General features: G+C 41.0%; 1 protein-coding gene across 9 annotated transcripts; it reads right to left on the reverse strand.

The window, feature by feature from the left end:
• Positions 1–1857: 1857 nt before the first annotated feature.
• TCP11L2 (t-complex 11 like 2) lies at positions 1858–18464 on the reverse strand. Of its 9 annotated transcripts, none has more exons than XM_037388711.1 (11): positions 18112–18463; positions 15233–15361; positions 13078–13247; positions 11707–11842; positions 10631–10751; positions 9686–9906; positions 8613–8749; positions 7441–7628; positions 5934–6115; positions 5001–5173; positions 1858–4471 (listed from the first exon to the last, which is right to left on the reverse strand). In XM_037388711.1, exons 3-11 carry the CDS (start codon positions 13211–13213, stop codon positions 4227–4229), a joined length of 1539 nt encoding a protein of 512 aa, XP_037244608.1. In that variant the 5' UTR covers positions 13214–13247; positions 15233–15361; positions 18112–18463; the 3' UTR covers positions 1858–4226. The 9 variants fall into 9 exon arrangements, with proteins under 9 accessions (XP_037244608.1, XP_037244612.1, XP_037244607.1 ...); XM_037388715.1 differs by having other exon boundaries at positions 11707–11839; positions 18010–18463; XM_037388710.1 differs by having other exon boundaries at positions 18010–18463.
• Positions 18465–21991: the final 3527 nt, after the last annotated feature.

Below are 21991 nucleotides of genomic sequence, written 5' to 3' on the forward strand. Positions count from 1 at the left end.
TGGGGGTAAATTGTTCACAGAGGGATAAAAAAAAAAATCAGGGATTACAAAAGATCAAAATCCTGGCATGACCAAGTGGCAGTCATTTTAGAAATACTAGAATTCCAAGCCACATCATGTTTTCAGCATATTCTCAGCACATTTGACCCAGGCACATGCAATACAGCTAACACTTTAAGACCAACTGAATTGTGCAGACTTAATCTGCATAATGCTACTAAAAAGAGAGCAATATGAAGCCATCAGTCACCTTTAATTAAAAATCATAGAAGGGGAAAAAGAACAGCCATTGGCTACATGTTGTCCAATTCTCCTGCAACAAAAAAATTTTTAATAGTGCCAGATTCTGGGCAAGATGTTCCACAGCTTATCTACACATTGTTGGGAATAAAACAGTTCAGTAGTTTTAAACTGAGTACTTTTCTCTGATGCTTCTTGTTTTTGCAGCCAAAAAGACAGCGAACAATTTACTTGCTCTTCTTTCTCTATTGCTGCTCACCACTCTGGAGATCAGGCATAGCCCTCCCCCTGCAACATCTTCCAGTCCTGAGATCTGGATCTATTAAATTGAATTTAAAGCAATATTAAAATTAATTTTAAATAAATTACCCCTGTGGTGGGTTGACCCTGGCTGGACTCCAGGTCCCACCAAAACTGCTCTACCACTCCCCTCCTCAGCTGGACAGGGGAGAGAAAATAAAATTAAAGGCTTGTGGGTCAAAGTAAGTGCAGGGAGAGATCACTCAGCCATTACTACTATGGGCAAAACAGACTCAACACGGGGGGAAATAAATTTAATTTATTGCCAATCAAATCAGAGTAGGATAACGAGAAATAAACCCAAAATTTAAAACCACCTTCCCCCCACCCCTCCCTTTTCCCCAGGCTTAGCTTCACTCCCAGTTTTCTCTCCCTCCTCCCCATCAGTGGCACAGGACAACTGTGGAGTGGTGGTTGCAGTCAGTTCATCCCACTTTGCTGCTTCTTCCCCCTCAGTTAGAGGACTCACACTATTCCCCTGCTCTAGCATAGGGTCCTTCCCACCGGACACAGTCCTCCACAAATTGCTCCAATATGAGCTGCAGTTCTTCAGGAACCGGTCCAGCATGGTACCCCATGGGGTCACAAGTCCTACCAGCAAACCTGCTCCAGTCTGAGATCCTCTTGCTGCAGGGACACAGGTCCTCCTGCTCGAGCATGGGCTTCCCATGGGGTCATGACCTCCTTCGGGCATCCACCTGCTCTGGCATGGGGCCCTCCATGGGCTGCAGGTGGGTATCTGCTCCACCGTGGACCTCCATGGGCTGCAGGGGCACAGCCTGCCTCACCGTGGGCTTCGCCACAGGCTGCAGGGGAAGCTCCTGCCCTTCTGCACTGACCCTGGTGTCTGCAGAATTGTTGCTCTCACATTCTCACTCCTCTCTCTGGCTGCAGTTTCTATGGCACAGTGGGGTTTCCCCCCCCGCCCCCTTCTTAAACACACTATCCCAGAGGCGCTACCACCATTGCAGATTGGCTCAGCCTTGGCCAGTGACAGGCCCATCTCTGAGCTGGCTGGCACTGGCTCCATCAGACATGGGGAAAGCTTCTGGCAGCTTCAAACAGAAGCCACCCCTGAAGCCCTGCCACTACCAAATCCTTGCCCTGCAAACCCAATACAACCATCTTCCAAGGAATCAGATTTCAGCAAGTGACTGTTTTGAATGCAATTTGTGCAGCTGAAGCCCCTACTCTACACTCCAGCTGCAACCTAGAAGTTAGAGAAAGTCACACCATATTATTAGGGTGGTCATCTATCTTCAGAAGTGAACAATCCATTCCGTCTAAAAGTTTACATAAATGACTTTTCACTACCAGTGGTATCACAAACAAAATTTAATGCATATAAAACCTCAAATATTTGTATTTCAACAAAGAAAGCTGCTACAGAATGGCATCTTATTTCACAAGGACAACTTCAGAGTAGAGGCAAGTGCATTTCAGCCACAGTAGCATAAACAGCATGCAACACGTAACATTAAACAGATGCAATGTCCATGTTTGAAACGTTAAATAAAAATTAAGATACATTAAACAATCACTTGAAACATAGGCCATGCTATAAAATGCCCTTTGCAAGTCACTTTAATCACCAAAAAACCCCAATGAATTATCATTTTTTGAGTATTTACTGGTAAAAACTAGTATGACAGTTTCCCCAGTATATTAAAGATCTACAGTTTCATATTTATTTTTACAATAGAATGCATATAAAGTATTATGATAAAAAGTTCATAATCACATTATAAATCACTTTCAAATGTTCATAAAACCCTTTTGGCTGAAGCTCAAAATAATTCAGGTATTTCTAAAGATGTAGCAAATCACTAAGATTTAATTCCCCATAATTGCTTTTGAAATGCATTTCTTGTCTTGATGATTTCAAACTGTATATCAAAATGTCATATTCATCTGAGCAAGCCTGTTTTACCTAATGGCACAGTTACTATATTCTAAGAGTTCCTTTCTCTCAGGTTTTTCAGGCTTCAGGAAACAGGTCCCTTTAGAATTTATATACAACTTTATTTTGTGCAAAGTTTTTACAAGGGATAGAGCAGAAGTGCACTAGAGATATTTCTTTTCTAAAAAGGCATTTTGAAGGAATTTTTTATCATGTACATGTGACCAAAGTCCTTGGACACTGAGGAACAGCTGACTGGAAGTCATTTCCCTTACTAAATAAGAGTTCACAACTCTGTTAAGAATGGACTACAAAACCACAGTGCTAATAATGCCCAGTTTTTTAGACCTTTATGATAGACACAGTAAGGTACATACACAATTTGTGTGACACATTAAGCTTCTATGGGCAATATTTTGTCTCTTCATAAAAAATTGTAGTATAAAATATTAAAGCCAAGCTATATAACTTGTACCACATGTAGCTTTTATATATATATGACATTTTAAAAGGACTATATGGTAAATATATTAAAAAAGGTCACATTCAAGTAAATTACAATTCAATTTCATAGACAAGAACATGTCTATAATAGGTATTCCAGCAGTATTTATTCCCAGTAATCTGAAATAGGCAAAATAAAGCCTGTGTAAACTTACAGAAGTTTACTTCCACATTTCTCAGTTTCAAGCCTGTTCATTTTCTGTATGCAAGACTCTTGATGCTTTAAATGGGAACTAAGTATTGGGGCCTATTCCAAAGGAATACTGCAGTATTTTTCACAGACTCAGTGAAAATGAATCTAAGACATTTTCAAGAATGACTAATCGTTTGGGTTTTCGCTTTCAAACCCAAAAAGTATGTTTTGAAACATACTCATCTAACAGAATATAAAAAGGGAAATTGCTCTGTGGTACTCTTTAAGGTCACTCTCAAGTGCTTTTAGGAATAAAGGTCAGAAAGACCAAACTTAAAAATACTTAATACCCATCAAGATTAAAGATCAGTACATACACATATTAGAGATTAGAATTAAGATCAGTATCACCTCCACTGGATAAACAAAATGCTTATAAACATTATATACATAAATGTACTCCACTCCCCTGCCGACATCATGTTTCTTAGGTGTTTATCATTAATCTCAATTACAGCTGAGAAGTTCTGAATGATTCCTACTTTAAGTGGTGAATGCTTCACTCCAACCAGCTTTTAATACTGGCATTCCTTAATGTAACAGAGGCTAAGTTCTGGTTCCAGTAGTTGCAGGAGTACCGCAACTTGGCCTAGTATAAACCTGGTTTTGGTTACAAAAGCAGTTATGCTATGTTTTTTTGCTTTAAAGTCTTTTCAGAAACATAATTGTTTTATAAGATGTTGCTCTACAAAAATACAATGTAAGCACAGTACATTTTATCTACAATTGTTTTGTCATATCATAATTGCATTGCTATATGTAAATATATTTAAGTTGAAAAATAACATGTTTTAATGGTGGCAAAACAGTACACACTTTGCCAGCACTTTCCCACTATAGATGCTTGCCATGAAAACTAAGAACTCACTGGCTATTTACAAGTGACACAATCTGTTAAACAAATGTAGTCTATTAAAATATCTATGTCCATGAAATTAATTCATCCAGTGAATTTCAAAAGCTATCTGCATACATTTTACAATACCTCTCTCACTAATAGTCAATTGAGTGGGCTGTTGTTAGTGGGGAAGTCAGATCACTGTCTTGGAAGGCAAAAAAGGGTTACAGAAATAGGTCTCTTTTTTTTTTTTAATTGGTAGGTGTTTCTGTTTCTGCTTTCCCCATTGGTGCCTCAGGAAAAAGTAGTTTTCTTAGTATGTTTGCATAGAATGGTCCATACACTTGTTTATTGAAGTTTACAATGCTTGCATACTGAGATCCAACATACTCCATCTCTGTCTGAATCACAGAAAGGCCTCCTGGCATAGTAGGCATATTCTTCTGAAAACTTGGAAGCGCAAGCAAGCTTCTCATGAAGAACTGGATTCGTTTGTCTGAAATTGAAGTATGCACAGAACAAATGTAAACCAAGATGATGCCACACTCACTTTGTAAGCACCCTGTACGCCAGCACAGCAAAAAAATCCAACTCTTTCCCAAGCCCATGTTGTGGTGGGAAACAATACTGAAAGCTTCTTAAAGTTGGCTCCCACAGGGTGGACACAGCATAAATCTGCTGCAACAATTACCTAATACAAAGTAGACTCCAAGGAGAAACCCACTAGGTTTAAACCCAGAACTGACAGAAGGGAGACTGAATATTACTCATTCTTCTAAATTTTTCTCCAAAAGACTAACATGTCTAGGCCTGTTTGTACAGACACTTTATATTATTTCTAGCAGTGACTAACCATGCTCTGCAACATACCGAGAACACCATCTACAGGTAAACAACATTCCCTTACTCTTAGTTGACCCACTATTTTACTGCAGCGAGGAAGTGGTTTCAGCTGATTAAGCTTGCTGGAAATAAGTTTATTTACAGACACATACAATAGGACAGTTATTTATTATCTTACTCACCAATCAAGGAACTGACAGGATTATTCTCCTCAACGATATGAGCAATCTGACCCATTAAATTACTCTGCATTTCTTCATTAAGAGTAGGAAGACCTCTTTCAGCTAGAGACCTGTTCACTTTGCTGCAAATCTGGACACCAATAGCATTCAGAGCCTCCTTCAAATCAAAAGTTCTGGAAGAAAGAAAGAGCAAAGCGTTAACTTTTGCAGTTTCTGTAGCATAGGTTGTAAGGTGACCTGCCTTGTCTCCTTTCCCTTTTACTTCCAACCTGCTCTCTGCAATATGAGAATTTAGAAAAGTTATCTTTTGATTTTGCAGCTTTATGTACATCTACAGGGCAAATCTCCATTGGATAATAATACTACATTAATTTTTTCCCTGTTTGAATAACAATTATTTCAAGTGTGCAGCAGTGACACCATTTAATTTTGCCCTTATGTTTAGGTGCTTTTCTGGGCCACATGCATAGCATTTCACAAGGAAAAGCAGAGTGGAAAATTATTTTGAGACAGCCTTTCAGATCACATCAGACTTTCTTGTAGTCCATGTGGCAGCAGAAATAGGCAGCCAAACAGCTTAAGCTGTAGCTAAACTACAAGTTTGAAGCAATTGACAAGACAATTTAGTGAATGCATTGCCACAGTCTCTCCAGTATTAGGAGCATATGAATGAACTTTAGTACTAGGCTGCAAATTCTGTAGACTAACATCAAGATTAAGATTTCATTAAAATATAGCTTTTGACACCATATGCCTAACATACAGTGGACTTCTATTGTAAAGGGAATATAGATATAAATTGTTAAAGTTTTGTATCTTCCTATCATTAACAAGCATTGGCTATGACATTTTAATTGTTTCCAAAAGTTTTCAGATCCACCTGCTATTTCCTATTGGTAAAAAATACAAAGAGTGATAAAAACAAGGCCTTACTTCTTGTTCATGCCTTCAAGAAGAGGAACAGAGATCCTTTTCAGTTGGTCAGCAAAATCAGGCACATCTACAATTGCTGCACCCACCATGTTGTTTGTTATGAGACAAATACAAGCTACAATTTTTAATTGATTGAACTTTTCTCTCAACTCCTGAAGACGAACTTCATCTGTTATTAGAGTCTAGAATTGAAACAATAATACTAATTTAGGAATACGGAGGGAGAAAGGCAGTGAAAAGGACGGATATAGGATCTAGCCATGAAGCATTAATGTTTTTAATGACAAATACGCAAAGTTGCAGGAGACAGCAGCTGAGGTTCCCTGAATATGTAGTATTGCACAAAGTGGCATTATGTACGAGTACCAGAAGTAAGCCTGTGCCAGGAAGAAAGGTAATGCCTCCAGTGCAGAAGAAACTGAGAATTGCATCTTATTCCTCATCACTGCTGACAGAAATCTACACCGAGCAGTTCAACCCATGACGCAGAATGCTCAGGGGATCCAGAGGACATTGTGGTGATCAAGGTTACAAACAGAATAAGTCTTCTGGATTTAGCTGTCCTTTGAAAAATGGCATAATCTGTAACTGATGAACAACTGTGCATGACAACCACCAGTTCAACCACCAGAGCAGGTTCTGCGAGTGACACATAGCCTGCTACAGGCAAAAAGCCATTTGATTGTACCAAGAATGTAATTCCCACAGCAAGATATAGGCTGGAGTGACATATTTTAGGTTAGAAAGAGTTCATCCTAACTAAATCACTGAGAAGCACAGGGGCATTAACATTCAACTGTTTGGCAGTAATTTCATAGTATAACAAACTAGATCCATCAGAGGATACCTGTATGTAGCTCTTACTCAAAACTGTTAGAAGGAAGGCAATAAGGTGGTTCCCCTTCCATCCACTAAGAGCATTATGAGTATCCCCATGTATTCAGCAAATTCTCTGCCAGGCCACCCTAAGTACAGCTAGGGAATTCACTGCAGATACCAATTTTAGCCCTCACTGATGGCCAATTTCAAATTGGCTTTACGGAAGGTTGCAGAGGTCAGTAATCAGGAGCTGGAGGAGAAAAAAAACCTGAGCACTGAGAAAGGGTGAATATCTATTTTAGAAGGCTTTAAGCTTTTACTGATCCTGTTTCTAAAGCAAGAGTAATCCCACCAATTCCTGCTGCTGTTAGGAAAACAGGATGCTATAGTCAGTTCTCTCAGAAGTACAGAAAGCCCAGGTGCTGTCAGGACAAGGCCCACCTTTGATCATGGCCAAGTCTGCTCTTAGGATGGAGCAGACTATGATTGGAAAGAGGGAAAACAACCTTTGCTTTGTTTTCTAGTTGTTGGCATGCCCATCTCCTATTTCAGGAACTAGCATATGCTCTAAACTTATTACTCAGATAGTTAAGTGCAAGAGAATACTTCACATATTGTCAGGATTATTATACTACACTGATGGTTTCATACAGCTAGAAATCTGAAGACACTAAAATACTTTTCTTACCTCTGGAATTGTTTTGCGATAATCCCATTGTAACAGTTTCAAGTAGCCATTGTTTAGCACCAGTATAGGACTAATAATTGGTTTAGAACTACCGTCAGCACCAGGGGATGATGAAGATTCATCAGAAACGGATGACAATTCATCTTCCATAGATTCCTTTATCCATTCTGTGGTGAGGTCCAGGGCACCTAAGCATTGCAAATCAAAACAGATTTACTGCATGCTTTCATCAAAATAAACACTACCTGGAGGAAAAAAGTTTTACACAAACAGGAATATTGAACTTCTGAAGATTTAAACATAGTGGACAGCTGGATAGTCACACGTAAATTCTCTCCCTCGTTTTTTCCCACCAATATTTTCCATTGGTCACCTTAATATTCCAGCTAGCTTGTACAAACCCAAATTGTTAAGCTTCAGCCAAGATTTTGGGGTTAAAAAAAAGCCTCAAAGTCCGAGATCCCAAAGCATTTTTTCCCCTTCTTCAGGGAGGCTGCAAGGTAGAGGTGAAGGGAGATAAACTGTATTAACAGCAAATGAAATGCTTTTAAGGAGTTCTTCCTCAGACTACCTATGTAGACGCTGCAGGCCATATCAATGGCTCAGGGTTCCTATTTTAGAAGCCCCTGCCCCAGATGTTAGTAAGCTTACTTTTTCTTCCCGGAAAATAATTTTCCTGAACAATGTTTAGCCATATTACACAAAACCTGTAACAGTGGATCAAGCTGACTTTGCATCATCTAAGTTTTTTTCAGAGCCTGCCTTTTGTTTATTAAAATAATGATCCTGTCCCTTCCAGCTTCCAGGCACGTGAACTGGTTTTACATATTTACTTAAGGCATACAAAAAGATATAAAGTCTCATCTTTCAGCGTGTAGGGCTTCTGCCTCCAGACAGAAAGAACCACTGTAGGTTTTTTCTTTCAGATACTGACCTATTTAGCAAATACAAATGTGTCTGAAAGCACCCCAGATTACAGATAAACATACTTTATAGCAAGTTAAGCAATTGCCCATTGGTAGCTTGCTTGTCAAAGAATATTTGCATTAGTTAGATCCAGACAAGAAATTGAAGTTTTCCTCTAAATTAACTACAATTGATAGGTGTTATAGCATGTCTTTAAATAGTTCTTTTTTAAAAAAAAAAAGTTTAAAATATAGCATGATACCTACTTGGTGTTTCTTCAAGAATTTCCTGGAATTTTGTTCGTTCATAGTCCACCAAATTACGCTGAAGGTATGGCCTAAGGTTTTGAATTGTGTAATTTGCCATATCCACTTTCATCAGGTCCAAAACACGGAATATTTGTCTGAAAGGAAGAATTTAAGATTTGACCATTACAATAGTCTATTGATTTTAACCAACACATATGAGGTACACAAACATTAGTACTTTAATTTCAATTCTGGGAGAAGTAAACTCCTTCATTGGTATTTCAGTGTAACAGACATGTTACCCATCTTTCAGGATACTTGAAGGAGCATTGTATTAAGTACAGAGAGCTTGACAAATATAGCTAAGTGCTACAACCCTGTAACAGAAAGAGAAGGGTTTTCAAGAACTATACCAATTGGTACATCTCAGCCTAAATGAACAGATTTTAACCTTATAGTCACTGTAATTTCACCAAGAGAAACAATCCTTCTGAGCCAGCTGCTTTGGTCCCTGTATATGATCCAAGTTGCAATGAAATATCAGAACTACCACCACCATTTACTCTTAATATTTCAGTGTACTAAGGAGCAGTAAACTGCCCTTTTATGCAAGTGTTTTACTCAAGTTCAGGTAAAAAGATCTTTAGTAAAGAGATTTTAAACCCAGTTTGGCCTCCTAGAGGAAGCACACAATAAACAGTTCAAGAAGAAACAGTACAAATGTGCTGCTTAGATTTTGTAAGGACGGACAAGACTGAAAAAAAAAAACAGTTTCTGAAACACACATTATTGCAAGAGTGCATTTTTTGTTGTTCAGTGGCTTTGATATTCAGAGTTGGTAGTGTTTGATTTATGCATTCTACCCATTTCATTATAAAGTAGAGATACACATAGTATTCTGATCAGTATGTCATAGCTCTTCCCCTTCAATATTTCTGTATAAAAATAAGTTTTCCAGTGGTTTGGGAACAGGTGTTATGTGAACTGACACAATTTAAGACTTCAACACCCTCTTCCACTATCCAGTAGTCTTTCAGAGAAGAGGTTTTTACTCTTAAAAAAAACCCCAAAACCCACACCCAAATACCAACCTCAGTAATTCTACGATATTGTCTGTTGCTTTTAACTGTTTTATATCATTGTCTCTTATTGGAGCACATAACTTTCCCATAGTGTTGATGATGTAGTTAGCTAGCCCATGAATATCAACAGCATTGTGTTCTGCCTGCTGTCTTATAAGATCTGTATCTAGAACTTCACAAATTTGATTTTGAATCCTGTTTGTTCCAGGAGTCAGGAAGGAAAGAAGAATCTAAAGTAGGGGGAGAAAAAAAAAGAAAAGAAAATGAAGAGCTTATCAATAAAAACCAAACAACTTAGTCAACATGAAGTAAGATTTTAATATTAACGTCAAGTGTACTTAGCTGACCGACTATAACAAGACACATTAAGACGGAACATTATCTAAGGTAGCAGGGAAAAAAAGGACTGTTAAAAGGATCGCAGACTTCTCCAAAAATGCTCAAAGCCAGTAAAACAGAAAGCATGTCAACAGTGAGACTTTCAAAAACTGGGAAGCTGCCCTGTAAAACACACATTTACTAACTTAAAATTTTGAAAGACTTAGTATTGTACCAGGATTGAAGGTTTGTATGCTCCCTTATGATCATTGCACAAAGTCTATGCGGGCAGATGCAGTCACATTTGTATTCCTGTTTATGCCCTAAACTCACAGTGTGTGGCTGGGAAGAGGCTAGTAGATGTGAAGCTTTGAGAAATGAGCTGACTGGCAACAAACAGCCATACAATGAAACCTGAGTAGATATGCCACTGTGTGTGTGGCCATATTAACAGTTAATATAAATATACTATAAATAAACACCTGTTCGCAGTTCTGAATAATCATGGCTTCAACTTAAAAGAAAGAACTTGAAAGTGTTGGCTTGGCTGAGTTCGCAGGCCCTTCAGTGAAGTAAGGGACTCTCAGACCTAAGATGACAAAACAATACTGAGGTGCAGAAGAGGAGGAACATTACCTCCTTAATTTCCTCAAAGAGTTTGATAGCGTGTTCATATTCTGGAGGATCTTCATTCAGTTCCGATTCCAAATGATCCCAAAACGCCTCATGTACAATTTGTTTTACTGTGCCTGCAAAGCTGTGGCATAAATCAATTAGATACAGAAAAGACTCCCAACTGGCTTTCATCCTTGGTAAAAGTATTTTACATTTACCTGATCACACAACACCTCACCAGTTGTTGTGCCCTGCAACCATATCTTTCTTGGGCTGTGGATTATCAGCTCCCAAAACATGGCCTAGACTGACAAGCCTTTCCTAAAGGCCCTGTATTTTATAAAGTGGTGCTGGCAGTTCCGATGTAGGTAAAGAGATATTACCTTTCCTTATTGAAATTGTATCCATAGTACTTAACATACCAAGTTAGAAGAGTTTTTGAGAAAGCTTTGTGCTTTGTCATATAAGACATTACCAGTTAAGGGACTTGGGCAATTAAAAAACCTCGGTTTTTGATGTAAGTTTTCTCAAAGTAAAGACCAAGGTAATTTTTAAGCATTTAAATTTTTAATTTAAGTCTGTAAGCAAGACCATTTTAGCTACATACATTAGGGAGGTTACTTCTTACTTCCTCTGGATGTCCAGGTATTTTCACATCACTTCTGGGGCTAATATTACAGCTATGTTCATGATGACCTCTATCTTCTTATCACTGTGGTACCAATGGGCTACTACATACAACAATATAGAAGGCCACCATTCATGTTTTCCACAGGGCTTGGAACTACACAGAACAGACTGATGCTCATCTTCACTATGAGCATTCATATTGCAGTAGCCTTTTATCTTCCACGTGACATTTAAGACAGAGCAATATGCTCCAAGACAGTATATCAGCTCAGCTGGATTGCAACACTTGTTCCAAGCAAGATAGCTTTGACAGCAACACCTGGAGGTGCAGGATAAAAATCTGTAGCCTTCCCAACATGTTTTGAGGTTTTTTGTTTGCTTTTTTTTTTTTTTTTTTATTTGCTGCTCCGTTTGTTCTCCCCCCTTCCCAACCCCAGTGCTGCTTTTTGCAAAATTCAGGCTCTTACCTGTTCTGTGGTAAGTCATCATGTTTTATGCAAAAGTTTGCATTTACAGCAATTTCATGAGCTAGAGTCAAGTCTGTCAAATTTCTTGCAGCTGCCATCAGTTCATCAAATGTAATAATCTTAGGAGGGCTTGCTGCTGGAACAAATAAGATCAATTCAAGCCAAATAACTATAGTTGATAAGTGCCATTGAAAATATTTAGAAGTTTTACTGCTCTGCTTGCTAAGTAGAGTCTAGTACTCTAGTAGAAACAACGTAGGATTACCAGGTCTTTATATCTTCTAAAAACACTAACTCAGGAAACTCCCAGCTTATCAGGGGTGTGTGTGGGTAATACCACCCAAGCCCCATAACATTTTGAAAAGCAATTTCATATTTCTACATCTTAACTATGATATCTTTTTTTCTTTAAAACAGGATCTTGCATTCAACAGATTGCCTATTTACTGTTCTGTAACATCCACCAGACCAAAAGCATGGGCAGTAACAGATACCAGATGTCCATTATAACTGTGAACACATGATGCCTATATTGGCATTTTATTACCTGTAGAGAAGGTTCTGAAGCTACTGACTTGAGAACCCCCCACTTATGTTCCATAGCAGATACATCGTAAGTTACATTCCCTTTTTACAATTAACAACAACATTGAAAAGCAAGAGTAAATTCCCAAAGTTTCTAAACCCTGTCATTCAATTTAGTATTTTGAATTAAGCCTTTGAAGACTGGTAACAAAGACAAAGAGCCAGCTGCCAACAGCAGTTCCACTAACAAGTTTGCTTTAATGTAAGACTCCACTTAGATGCTAAAAAGTACAGGTGGTCTGAGAATGCTTACAGACATGAACATGAAGCACATCTTAACCAACGTTTTATTTATCATTACTCAAAATACTGTCCTTGTGCAAGTGTGTGTGTTTTTCTGTTTGATGCTAATATTTACGAAAGAAAAATGTGAAATTGAGATTAATTTAATGTAACAATGTGATATTATAAATCTGTAAGTTACAGGTTTTTAAGCATATGGAGCAAACAGAAAAAAATCCACTTTTTGCACAAAGCAGTGTCTGGTTGAGTGGGAAACTGCTACCAACATCAAGATTAGCTCAAGATTAGGATGTCCATGGTGGCACACTTTTCTTACACTTTCTGAAGGACTGCACAGGGAGACCCCCACGGATACAGCTGCTGGTGGTGTTCCACACACAAGGAGATGCACTGCTTCACAGCAGAGAGAAAGCCATGCTTTTCTCTTAATACTCTTAAACAGAGATTCAGAATCCCAGGTTCTACCCATGACAGCAAAGAGAAATGAGATAAGTTAGCCTTATCTGTCTATGCACAATGCATGTAAGGTTGAAATAGGCTTACACGCTGGGGAACTGGGTTTGCTTGAAGAATCACTGTTAAAGCTTTGTCTTGAATATTCAGAGTCGCTAGAAGAAGCTGTGCTTTCAGAGAGGCGTGAAGAATCTGAATCACTGTTCTGGTCATCATTGAGCGGCATTCTGATTCACTGTAGCTGCTACAGTAAACAAGACCTGGAAAGACAAATAACTTCCCAATAAAACCAACACTTACTTGTTTGTGTCTCAAAGTCAGATACTGATCATTATATTATTAATTAAGAACAAGTAGCTGCCTTCTTAAAAGGGTGTTACAGAAAGAATCTGGCCTGACATGCAGAATCACACAGTTATTAACAAACTACACCTGTTCTGCAAGAAGGTTTTGTACCTTCTTCTGTTTCATACCTTAATGGTTATGTTAGAGAGAGTCTGTAAATTGGTTATGTTTAAAGAAAGACTACCCACAGTAACCCGTAAAGTGGCTTGTCAGTTTTGGAAGCTCTCCATGTCCGTAAAGGCGTCTTACGATGATACCATACCCATCCATCCCCACCCCCTCTCAACTTCACCAAGTGATGTTTAGCAATTAGCTTCCTTCCACAAACTGACTGCACGGAGTGTAACAACTGTGAAGCAAACATAAAAGTTGCTGTGGGAGAACAGGCAAATAATTCAGAATACTACATTTCTGACAGGGCACAGCTGAAATTCTAGCCTGCTGCTTTAGGTGGGTCTTTGCTCAGAATCAGATCAACAATGGCATAAACCTCAAAATTACTCTTCATACAGATGAGGGTAGATGGGGTTTCCAAGTCAAACAGTAACTCTGAGCCACTAACATTACATTCAGCATACACAGCAATACTGAGAAGTGTCATGCTCCATAGTGCTTCTGTCCACATAAAGAAACTGCCTCCCAGGAAGATAATCTGCAACTGCAGAGAATATGAACAGCTGCATACTGTGATAGAGATGATTAATAGTTGTATGACAGGAAGTGAAAAATATGTTCATAACCATATTAAAATGAGAAACTGGAAGTCAGCCGTAATTGCTACCAAAGGAATTTGGCCCAGATACCAAAAGTAGCTGTCCATCTTCAATTATGGCCATGAAGCATTCTGTAGTAGACTTTATGAAGGGACATAGCCAACAATGCTTTTTGTTAGCAAGTGTAAGTAATGCAACTTCATTTATGATTAAATTGCATCAACTTCAGCAGGCAAGAAAAACAGCATTTTGCAACTGTTGAACTTTGGAAAAGTCACTTTTGGCAGCAAAAGGGTGATCTTTGCGTGTACTTAGGTGAATCAACATATTGTTGGGTCAAGAGACACAAAAGGGAGTAAGAATGAATATTTCTTTATGCTGGCACCTACTTACAGCTTAGAGCATTTCATTTTTTGGCTACCAGCTCATCCTAAACAGGCCTTTATAACCTGATGAAGTATTACACTGATGAGTACTCCCCTGTTAACTGAGGTGATTAACATTTTTTTAAGTGTATGTTTACTCTTCCTCCTCTCCTAAAGGAAAGAGGATGCATTTGAGCACCTTATTTATGTTTTATGCTGTTTTTTGTGAAAAGAATTAGGCACATCAGCAAGAACACAGCTGACAGTTTATTACCTTACTGGAGAAACCAGTAAGACTTTTGATCAGGATATAGAGGTCATGAGTTCAAGGCTTACAGCATTAGTTGTGATCTTTAACATCATAACTCTTACTAGAAAAGCATTTTTTGTAATTTCTATGAAGCAATTGAAAAGAAGCATACATTTAAAGCAGTATTGACTAAACAAGACTGAGAATTGCAAGAGAACCTAGAAAACAAAAAAGGCTGAGATTTTTGGTGTGGAAGTTGTATTTAAGTTACAACTAGAAATAAGTCACTAGTTAATGTTACAGAAGAGTCAAACTATTTCTTCAGTTAACATCTGCATGACAGATCTTAAAGCTACCACTAACTAGAAACTAGTTGTGACAAGTAACCTAATTGTCAAACACACTCCAGGTTCTTGATGTGGAAGCACTCAAATACAGTAATCCCACAGAGACTGCACAGCTTTATTACCCTCCCACTATTGTTTCCGGATCAGCATCAGAACACTACTTCCAGGCTTTAATCACATAGAAAGATGTCCTTTATTTTTATTAAAAAAATCCCAACTACTAACCTCCAAAAGGTTAATGCTGCATGTGGTCCATCGAAAGATTTTATTAATGTTGTTAGCAGTGTACTGGCCCAAAAAGTCTTGTAAGTCACTGCTAGTATAAGCGCTTCAAGATGCGTCTACTGCTTCAATCTAGATGTTAAGAACACTGAAGTTGAATGACCATTAAAACCCCCCAAAGTTTATACATAATTTCAAGAACTTCCTCTTAACCGTTACTATGATAATTGTAATAAATATTCAGATTTGCAAGCTGCTCCTAACAGAAGTACCAAATCAGGCACGGAGGCAAGTCAGCATTGCCATTTTCTATCCCATTTTCTATCCCAATCTTGATTCCCAAGAAAATCAAATCATTAAAGTAGAAATTAAAATTCTAAATATATTAAGTCTCTACATACTATTCCCAGCAAAGCATCTTTTGGCAACAAATACTCGCATTTCAAAGAGGCCCATGACATATTTTGATGTTCTGAGACCATACCTGTTCTTACACACACAGATAGCACAGCTGTCAGTAGAGTGCTTCAGAAGGCTTAATTTAAGTAAGAAGTTTCAACAATGTAACAGGAGATGACACACTGAAAAAACATTGCAATCTTTGCCTTAAAGTAATACATTTCCTACCAGGGTTCCTCAAATGTAATGGTAAGGAAGAATGGGCATATTCTGCAGATTCATAACATTACTGCTAAATTCTAACTTTTAAAGTTAAAACAAGGCAGCAAGCACAAAAGTAAACATACATGAATACATAAGCAGAATCTGGAATATGTCATCTACAGTTTTCAAATTTGCTGCCCAACAGCTAAAAAACTTAATTGAGCATATCAAAAGGAAGTACAACCAAAAAGGGCACTTTTAATTAGTTACAACAATAGGCAACTGACTTATTTAGTCATTTTATATATATATCTCATACACTGGAATAGCTGCTTTTCCTTATACTTTTGTAGGCAGCATAGAGCTTCTCACAAATGAAGGGCCAAGTTCACATGTAATTTTAAGTTTAGATTAATACAATGCCCAAGTAAAAATTTCAGAAAGCCCTTTAGCCTTCCAACACCTTTGTAACTCACCACCTTGAATACACAATACCATCATCTTCATTAAGTATTACATATTAGGCTGTTGTTTTAATACACAGCTTAATAGCCTACCTATCAGGGTCACCCTGTGGTTACAGTTTGCTTTACTCTTCCTGCATTAAAACGCCTGATGTTTACTTTTACATTAGGATGGATACCTTCACAGTGGGCTTCATTGCCCTGTTAGCTTTCTTTCAATCAGCACTATTTTGCAGTTTTTAAGAATAAACACTAAATGGAAGACCAAGCTAAAAATATCTTGTAAAATGTACAAAACCCAAGATTCCAGTTAATTTACCAAGGAAGAAATAAATTATCATGGTTTCTGCTGCTAATTAAGACAGTTTGGGATTTTTCTTTTTAGTAAAGATGCAATGAATATAATACTGTAGATACCTAAAGGCATCCTCCACTTCTACTGTCAACCACATCACCCAGCCTGATCATTCACTTGGAACTGATCAAGATTGCAAGATCAGATTAGTTTGAAGGAGCACAAGCATGCTTTTTATTCCTGAAGGCTTGTTTTAGAAGTTATTTTATGAAGCACCTAAGGGGAAAAGTTCAGAAGGGTTTTTTTCTTCAGATAGCATCTTCAAGGAAAGTTTCTCCACAGCTCTGCATTGTTCAAGTAAGTATCTCTATCCATGCACACTTTTAAAGTGCTCTGTCTAGTTTTACCACTATAAATGTCTTAACTTTGTTTACTCTGCTGGGTTTACATCCTTACTATCTTCAAGCTGGCACCAACTGAATCTCATTTGGGCTCGAGTTTCCCTTTCACTGACTCCACCTTTGTCAGCACTCACAGCACAGGAGCAGAAAAGAACCTTTGTTAAGAGTTACGGAATCCCCTCACGCCTCATCTTTCACAGCTTACAGCCGACATTTCACTCCTTTGGCTTTCTAGCTCCGCAGCTCTTCCCTTTACACATAGGCTTGTCTTGATGAAGGCTTAAAAATGCCTAGGTAAGAGCGAGGTGAGCACGCATCCCGCAAGGTGGGTGCCACGGGAGTTACTTACACCTCGGACATTCTGGCAACGCTCCCCCCACCCGGGCTGTGACGAGGGGCCACAACCCCCTGAAGGGTCGCCGGGGACGTCCCCGACGCCCCGTTCCCCCGCCAGCTCCTGTCGGCGGGGCGCGGGGGAGCGGCACCGCCGCCAGCGGCTCCTCCTCTTCCTCCATCTGTTTCGCTGTCCGTCTCCTCCCCCGGCCCCATGTTTTTAACAGTTGCCAGAGGCAGGAGTTTGGCACTCGCCGACCAAAACAAACAGCGTTTCCAAGGACAGGCCCGGGGGGGAGGAAGGGAGAAGGGAAGGGGGAACCCTCTCTCTGCCAGCCCGGGGGAAGGCGAGCCCGGCTGCCCGCCGCCGCGGGTCCCGGCCTCGCACGCCCCGGGGAAGGAACCGCGATGCCCTTGCTCTGCTGGAGCGGGGCTGCGGGGGGGAAGCTCGCGGCTGCGTCCGTCGTGAGAGACCGTCCCGGCGGACACCAGTCACTAAGGGACGGAGACAGCCCCAGAGACACGGGGCAAGGGGTGCCCTACAGACTCAGAGCCGGGGCTGCGAAACCCACCTGCTGCGGCAGGAGCTCCACCGGGGCAGCGGAGCGCCAGCCCGCCACCTCCCAGCCACCCGCACCGCACGGGAGGGCAGCGGCCCCCGCGCCGGCTCGGACCCGGACTCACCCCGCAGCTCATGGCCTGTACGTGCCCGAACACCGAGCCGTGTGCCGTACAGTACCGTCGTCGGACGGCGCAGCTCAACCACTGCTCACTCAGGTCACTCACCACGGCCGAACGGCTGCAGCAGCAACACCTCACCCTCCTCCACAGCGCTCACCGGGGCTTTAAACAGCCCCCCGGATTTATGTACCCAGTCCGGACTATTAGTGTCTTCCTTGGGCGCGTCCACCTCTGCTACTGACGGGGGTGGGGGGCAGGTAACCTTTTCCTGCCTGTTTACGGCGAGCGAGCCCGAGGGACTTGGATCAGCCTGCGCCTATTCCCGCAGACACATCCCGTGTCTCCTCGTTCTGCCCGGTCCCGAGCACTAAGCGGGGAGAAATATAAGGGGACAAAAAAGACGCTTCCGCGGACTCCCCCGCGCTGAATGGGCCCTGCCGAGGCGGGGGGGAGGCCGGGGGATGGGCTGGGTGGTGTTTACGGAAGAGTCGCGTCGATGCGGACTGACCCCGCCCCTTCCCGGCGGGGGCGGGGTCTCTGCGTTAGCCCCGCCCCGGAGCCGCGTCGGGGGAAGGGGCGGCGCGCCGGCCTCGCAGGGCGCGGAGGGAGCGCGTTCTCGCCAGGGGCTGCGGCAGCGGCGGTGGCAGTGGCACTCCTCAGGGTGTATTTTCCCGTCTCTGATCACTGCGCTGCCAGCGAGGCTTTAAATATGTCCCCACGAGCTTTTCTGCCCCGGTTTCCTTAGTACCTCGATGCGGGGGGTGAGGCGCCCCCTCCACCCCGCCATCTTGCCCACCCCCGCGCCATCTTAGCCTCAGGGGTGCCACTCAGGACTGTGCTGGACTTAGTCACCTGCCTTGCCCACGGCTGTGGTGTCAGGAGGCCTGCTGAGTGCCCACTGAGGAATGCAGCGTGAAGCAGTACAACACTATCATTACAAATACTTCGCTTATTGCTGTATTGACCTTGGCTACTGGGCAGCTTCACGTGCCGCTGGGCCAGCAGTACCTGTCAGGGTCATCACCTCACCCTGTCACAGGAGTTACGTGCCACTATTGCCTCACCTACCAGGAAGCATGGAGGGCAAAACCTTGGCAGTCATCTCTGAGGCAGGAGCTAACTAAATCAAGCCTTGCTTGTCATGAAGACACAGAGCTCCCCTTCCTGCGAATAATCTTTAGCACACGTGATGGACTGTATGGGTTAGATGAGATGATGCGTTTGTGCAGACCAAAGCTCACTGTAGGTCATATTAACTGCTATAAAAGCAAGGGCTTGAAGCAGGGAAGGGACTTTGGCTACGCAAGTGCCAAGTGCCCTTCTTGAGTGGGAGCGCTTGCTCCCAGCAACACGGAGCATCTGTCAGCCCTGCCACTCAGCCCAGCCTTCAGAGACATTAAATGGGATTAAGTCAAACAGCCTAATCCGATAGCTTCCATAAAGAAGACGATGTTTTAAATAACTGTGTTTGCACTACTTCGCCCCAGTTTGTGCATGTCGCATGGCAATGACAATTGAGAGAAGCTCAATAAAAGCTTTGGAGAAGACTGTGATGGCGTACAGAGGGACTGCCTGGTACAGGACTGTTTTCACTTACAAGGACATTATTTATTATTTTTTTTATATCCATTTTGGCTTAAATGACATCTGAAAGATGGGGGAAACCTGAGTTCTGGTCTTTGCTATGATGGCTGATGATTCCTTTTATTAATTAATCAGCTATATAATCTAGAACTGCACAAAGACTACTTGCAGCACACACCAGAGTCAGTGACTCAGGGTCCATTTTGTGTGCTGTCTGCGTGGACCAGCAACTGCGGAAACCTGTGATGCTCAGTGGTGTAGCTTGCACAGGGAGGTAAAGGGATGCCCCAGCGTTACCAATTAAAATAGCTTCTAAACATTTATATGAAAGATCAACTTTAAAGGAAAAAGTTTCTCAGGGATATCACCCTACACCACAAAATAAGAGATGGAATTCTAGAAAGGGATGGCTTTAAAAACAACTTCTATTTTTCAGGTGTAGCAGTGCCCTTCTCCTACAGCACACCAGCTATTTTGGGTCCCATTCTTAAGTACTTAGCTTGTTCTATCTATATATATATCTGAGATGTGCATCTGTATATATAGCTGGGGCACCAAAGACATGCTTCAAGATTTCAGTCCAAAGGCCAAGAGTAAGTTAGACTTACTGCAGTACTCAGCACTTAACCTCCTTTTTGGTTTCAACTCCTTCCTGATTGAAGCTGTAGGCCATTATATGGATCTTGAAGTAGATTACCTACCGTGGAGACTTTATCCACAGAGAAATGTCACTTGTTACTTTTTGTCTGTGTCTTCCACAATGTCAGCCAGGAAAATAATTGTACAGCCTTTAAATTTGTTTTGCTCAATTAAGAAGATCAGTGTCCTTGTGTCTTTTATATAAGACATGCAAGTATATGCTGGTTTTGGCTGGGATAGAGTTATTTTTCTTCATAGTAGCTAGTATGGGGCTATATTTTGGATTTGTGCTGAAAACAGTGTGGATAATAGGGGGATGTTTTTGTTACTGCTGAGTAGTGCTCACCCAGAGCCAAGGCCTTTTTGGCCTTTGATAAAAACTGTTCTTATCTCAACTCATAAGTTTTCTCACTTTTACTCTTCTAATTCTCTCCCCCCATCCTACTGGGGGGAGTGAGTGAGTGGCTGTGCAATGATTAGTTGCTGGCTGGGGTTAAACAGCAAAAGGGTACAAATTTGGAATTTTGACTATTGTCTCAAGTTGGCCTTAATTCTTGGCCTTTCACTACAGAAGCACTGTTAATTGAAAGGAAGGACTAGTTTCTGCTCAGCCTTTGCAGCAAGTTAGTTCATACCCTGTCTTTACTGTTACCAGTAAAACTGGCGGAGACAATAAAGCATAAGATTAATGCAGTGCTTTACCCAGCAAACAGCAATGCAGCTACTGAGTAAGACATGCAGCTGCATTTAGCCCCGCAGATCAGAAATGTCCCAGTATGTGGCTAACCGATGATTAGAGTGGGAGGAGAGGGAAAGGGTAAGGCAAGTTACTGTTTACACCAAGGCCCATGACAACTAAGTTGAGAACATAACTTGAAGTCACAAGATATTTTGCCCTAATCCTAATAACTGAGCCAGGCAGACTGGCTGTAGCACTAACAGATGGATGTTAAGACTCTGGGTTGACTGAGACCATCAGGCCCAGATTTGATAATAGGCTCAATGGCAAGAAAAAAAAGTCTACAAGGCAGGTGTAAGGATGATTTCTCAGGTTGCTCTTCTGTGGAGTTTCCTGAATTCCAAGGAGAAATAAGTCTTATGAGAGGCAAACAGGATTGCTACTTCTCCCCACCAAACTATTTGGCTTCAAATTCACAGAGACAAAACAGACTGTTGAAACTTCTGAGAGAAAAAGATAAATCACTGAACTCCCCAGCTGCACCAGTCTGCAGTGCCTAGCTACTTGATCACCTCAGCAAATTCTTAATGCACACTCCCCTCAGCACTAATGGTCTGTCTTTCTGTGGGTAGGAAATAAAGTTTGACCCACTGTGTCAAACACAATGAGAAGCTGTTTGCAGAGTGGTGCTCTTGGTCATAAATAGTTTGTATTGGTTCCTTGGTGAGAAAAAGACTTGGCTAGTCCATCACTAACATTTTCCTTGTCACAGCCAAGCTGGAAGAGAAACGGTATGACAGTTACCTATGCTGCCTTACTACCTGAAACTTTACATCCCTTGATGTTTAACATTGATGATCCTTTTGATTATTGTCTCTGGTAACGTCCATATGGCTCAGTTTTTATGGTAAACTGCATAAACAGCTTCAGAGCTAAAATCCTAGGTCTTAGGTTACTGCTACAAATCCTGGCCTTTCTAAGCCCTTCCTAAACAGAAATATGAGACACTTAACCATAAAGTATGAGACAGCTAAGGCTGTGGCTAGATGCTTACTGTGGAAACTCTGCTATTCTAGCCCTCAC

This window comes from Falco rusticolus, chromosome 5, assembly GCF_015220075.1.
Source record: "Falco rusticolus isolate bFalRus1 chromosome 5, bFalRus1.pri, whole genome shotgun sequence".
NCBI lineage: Eukaryota > Metazoa > Chordata > Aves > Falconiformes > Falconidae > Falco > Falco rusticolus.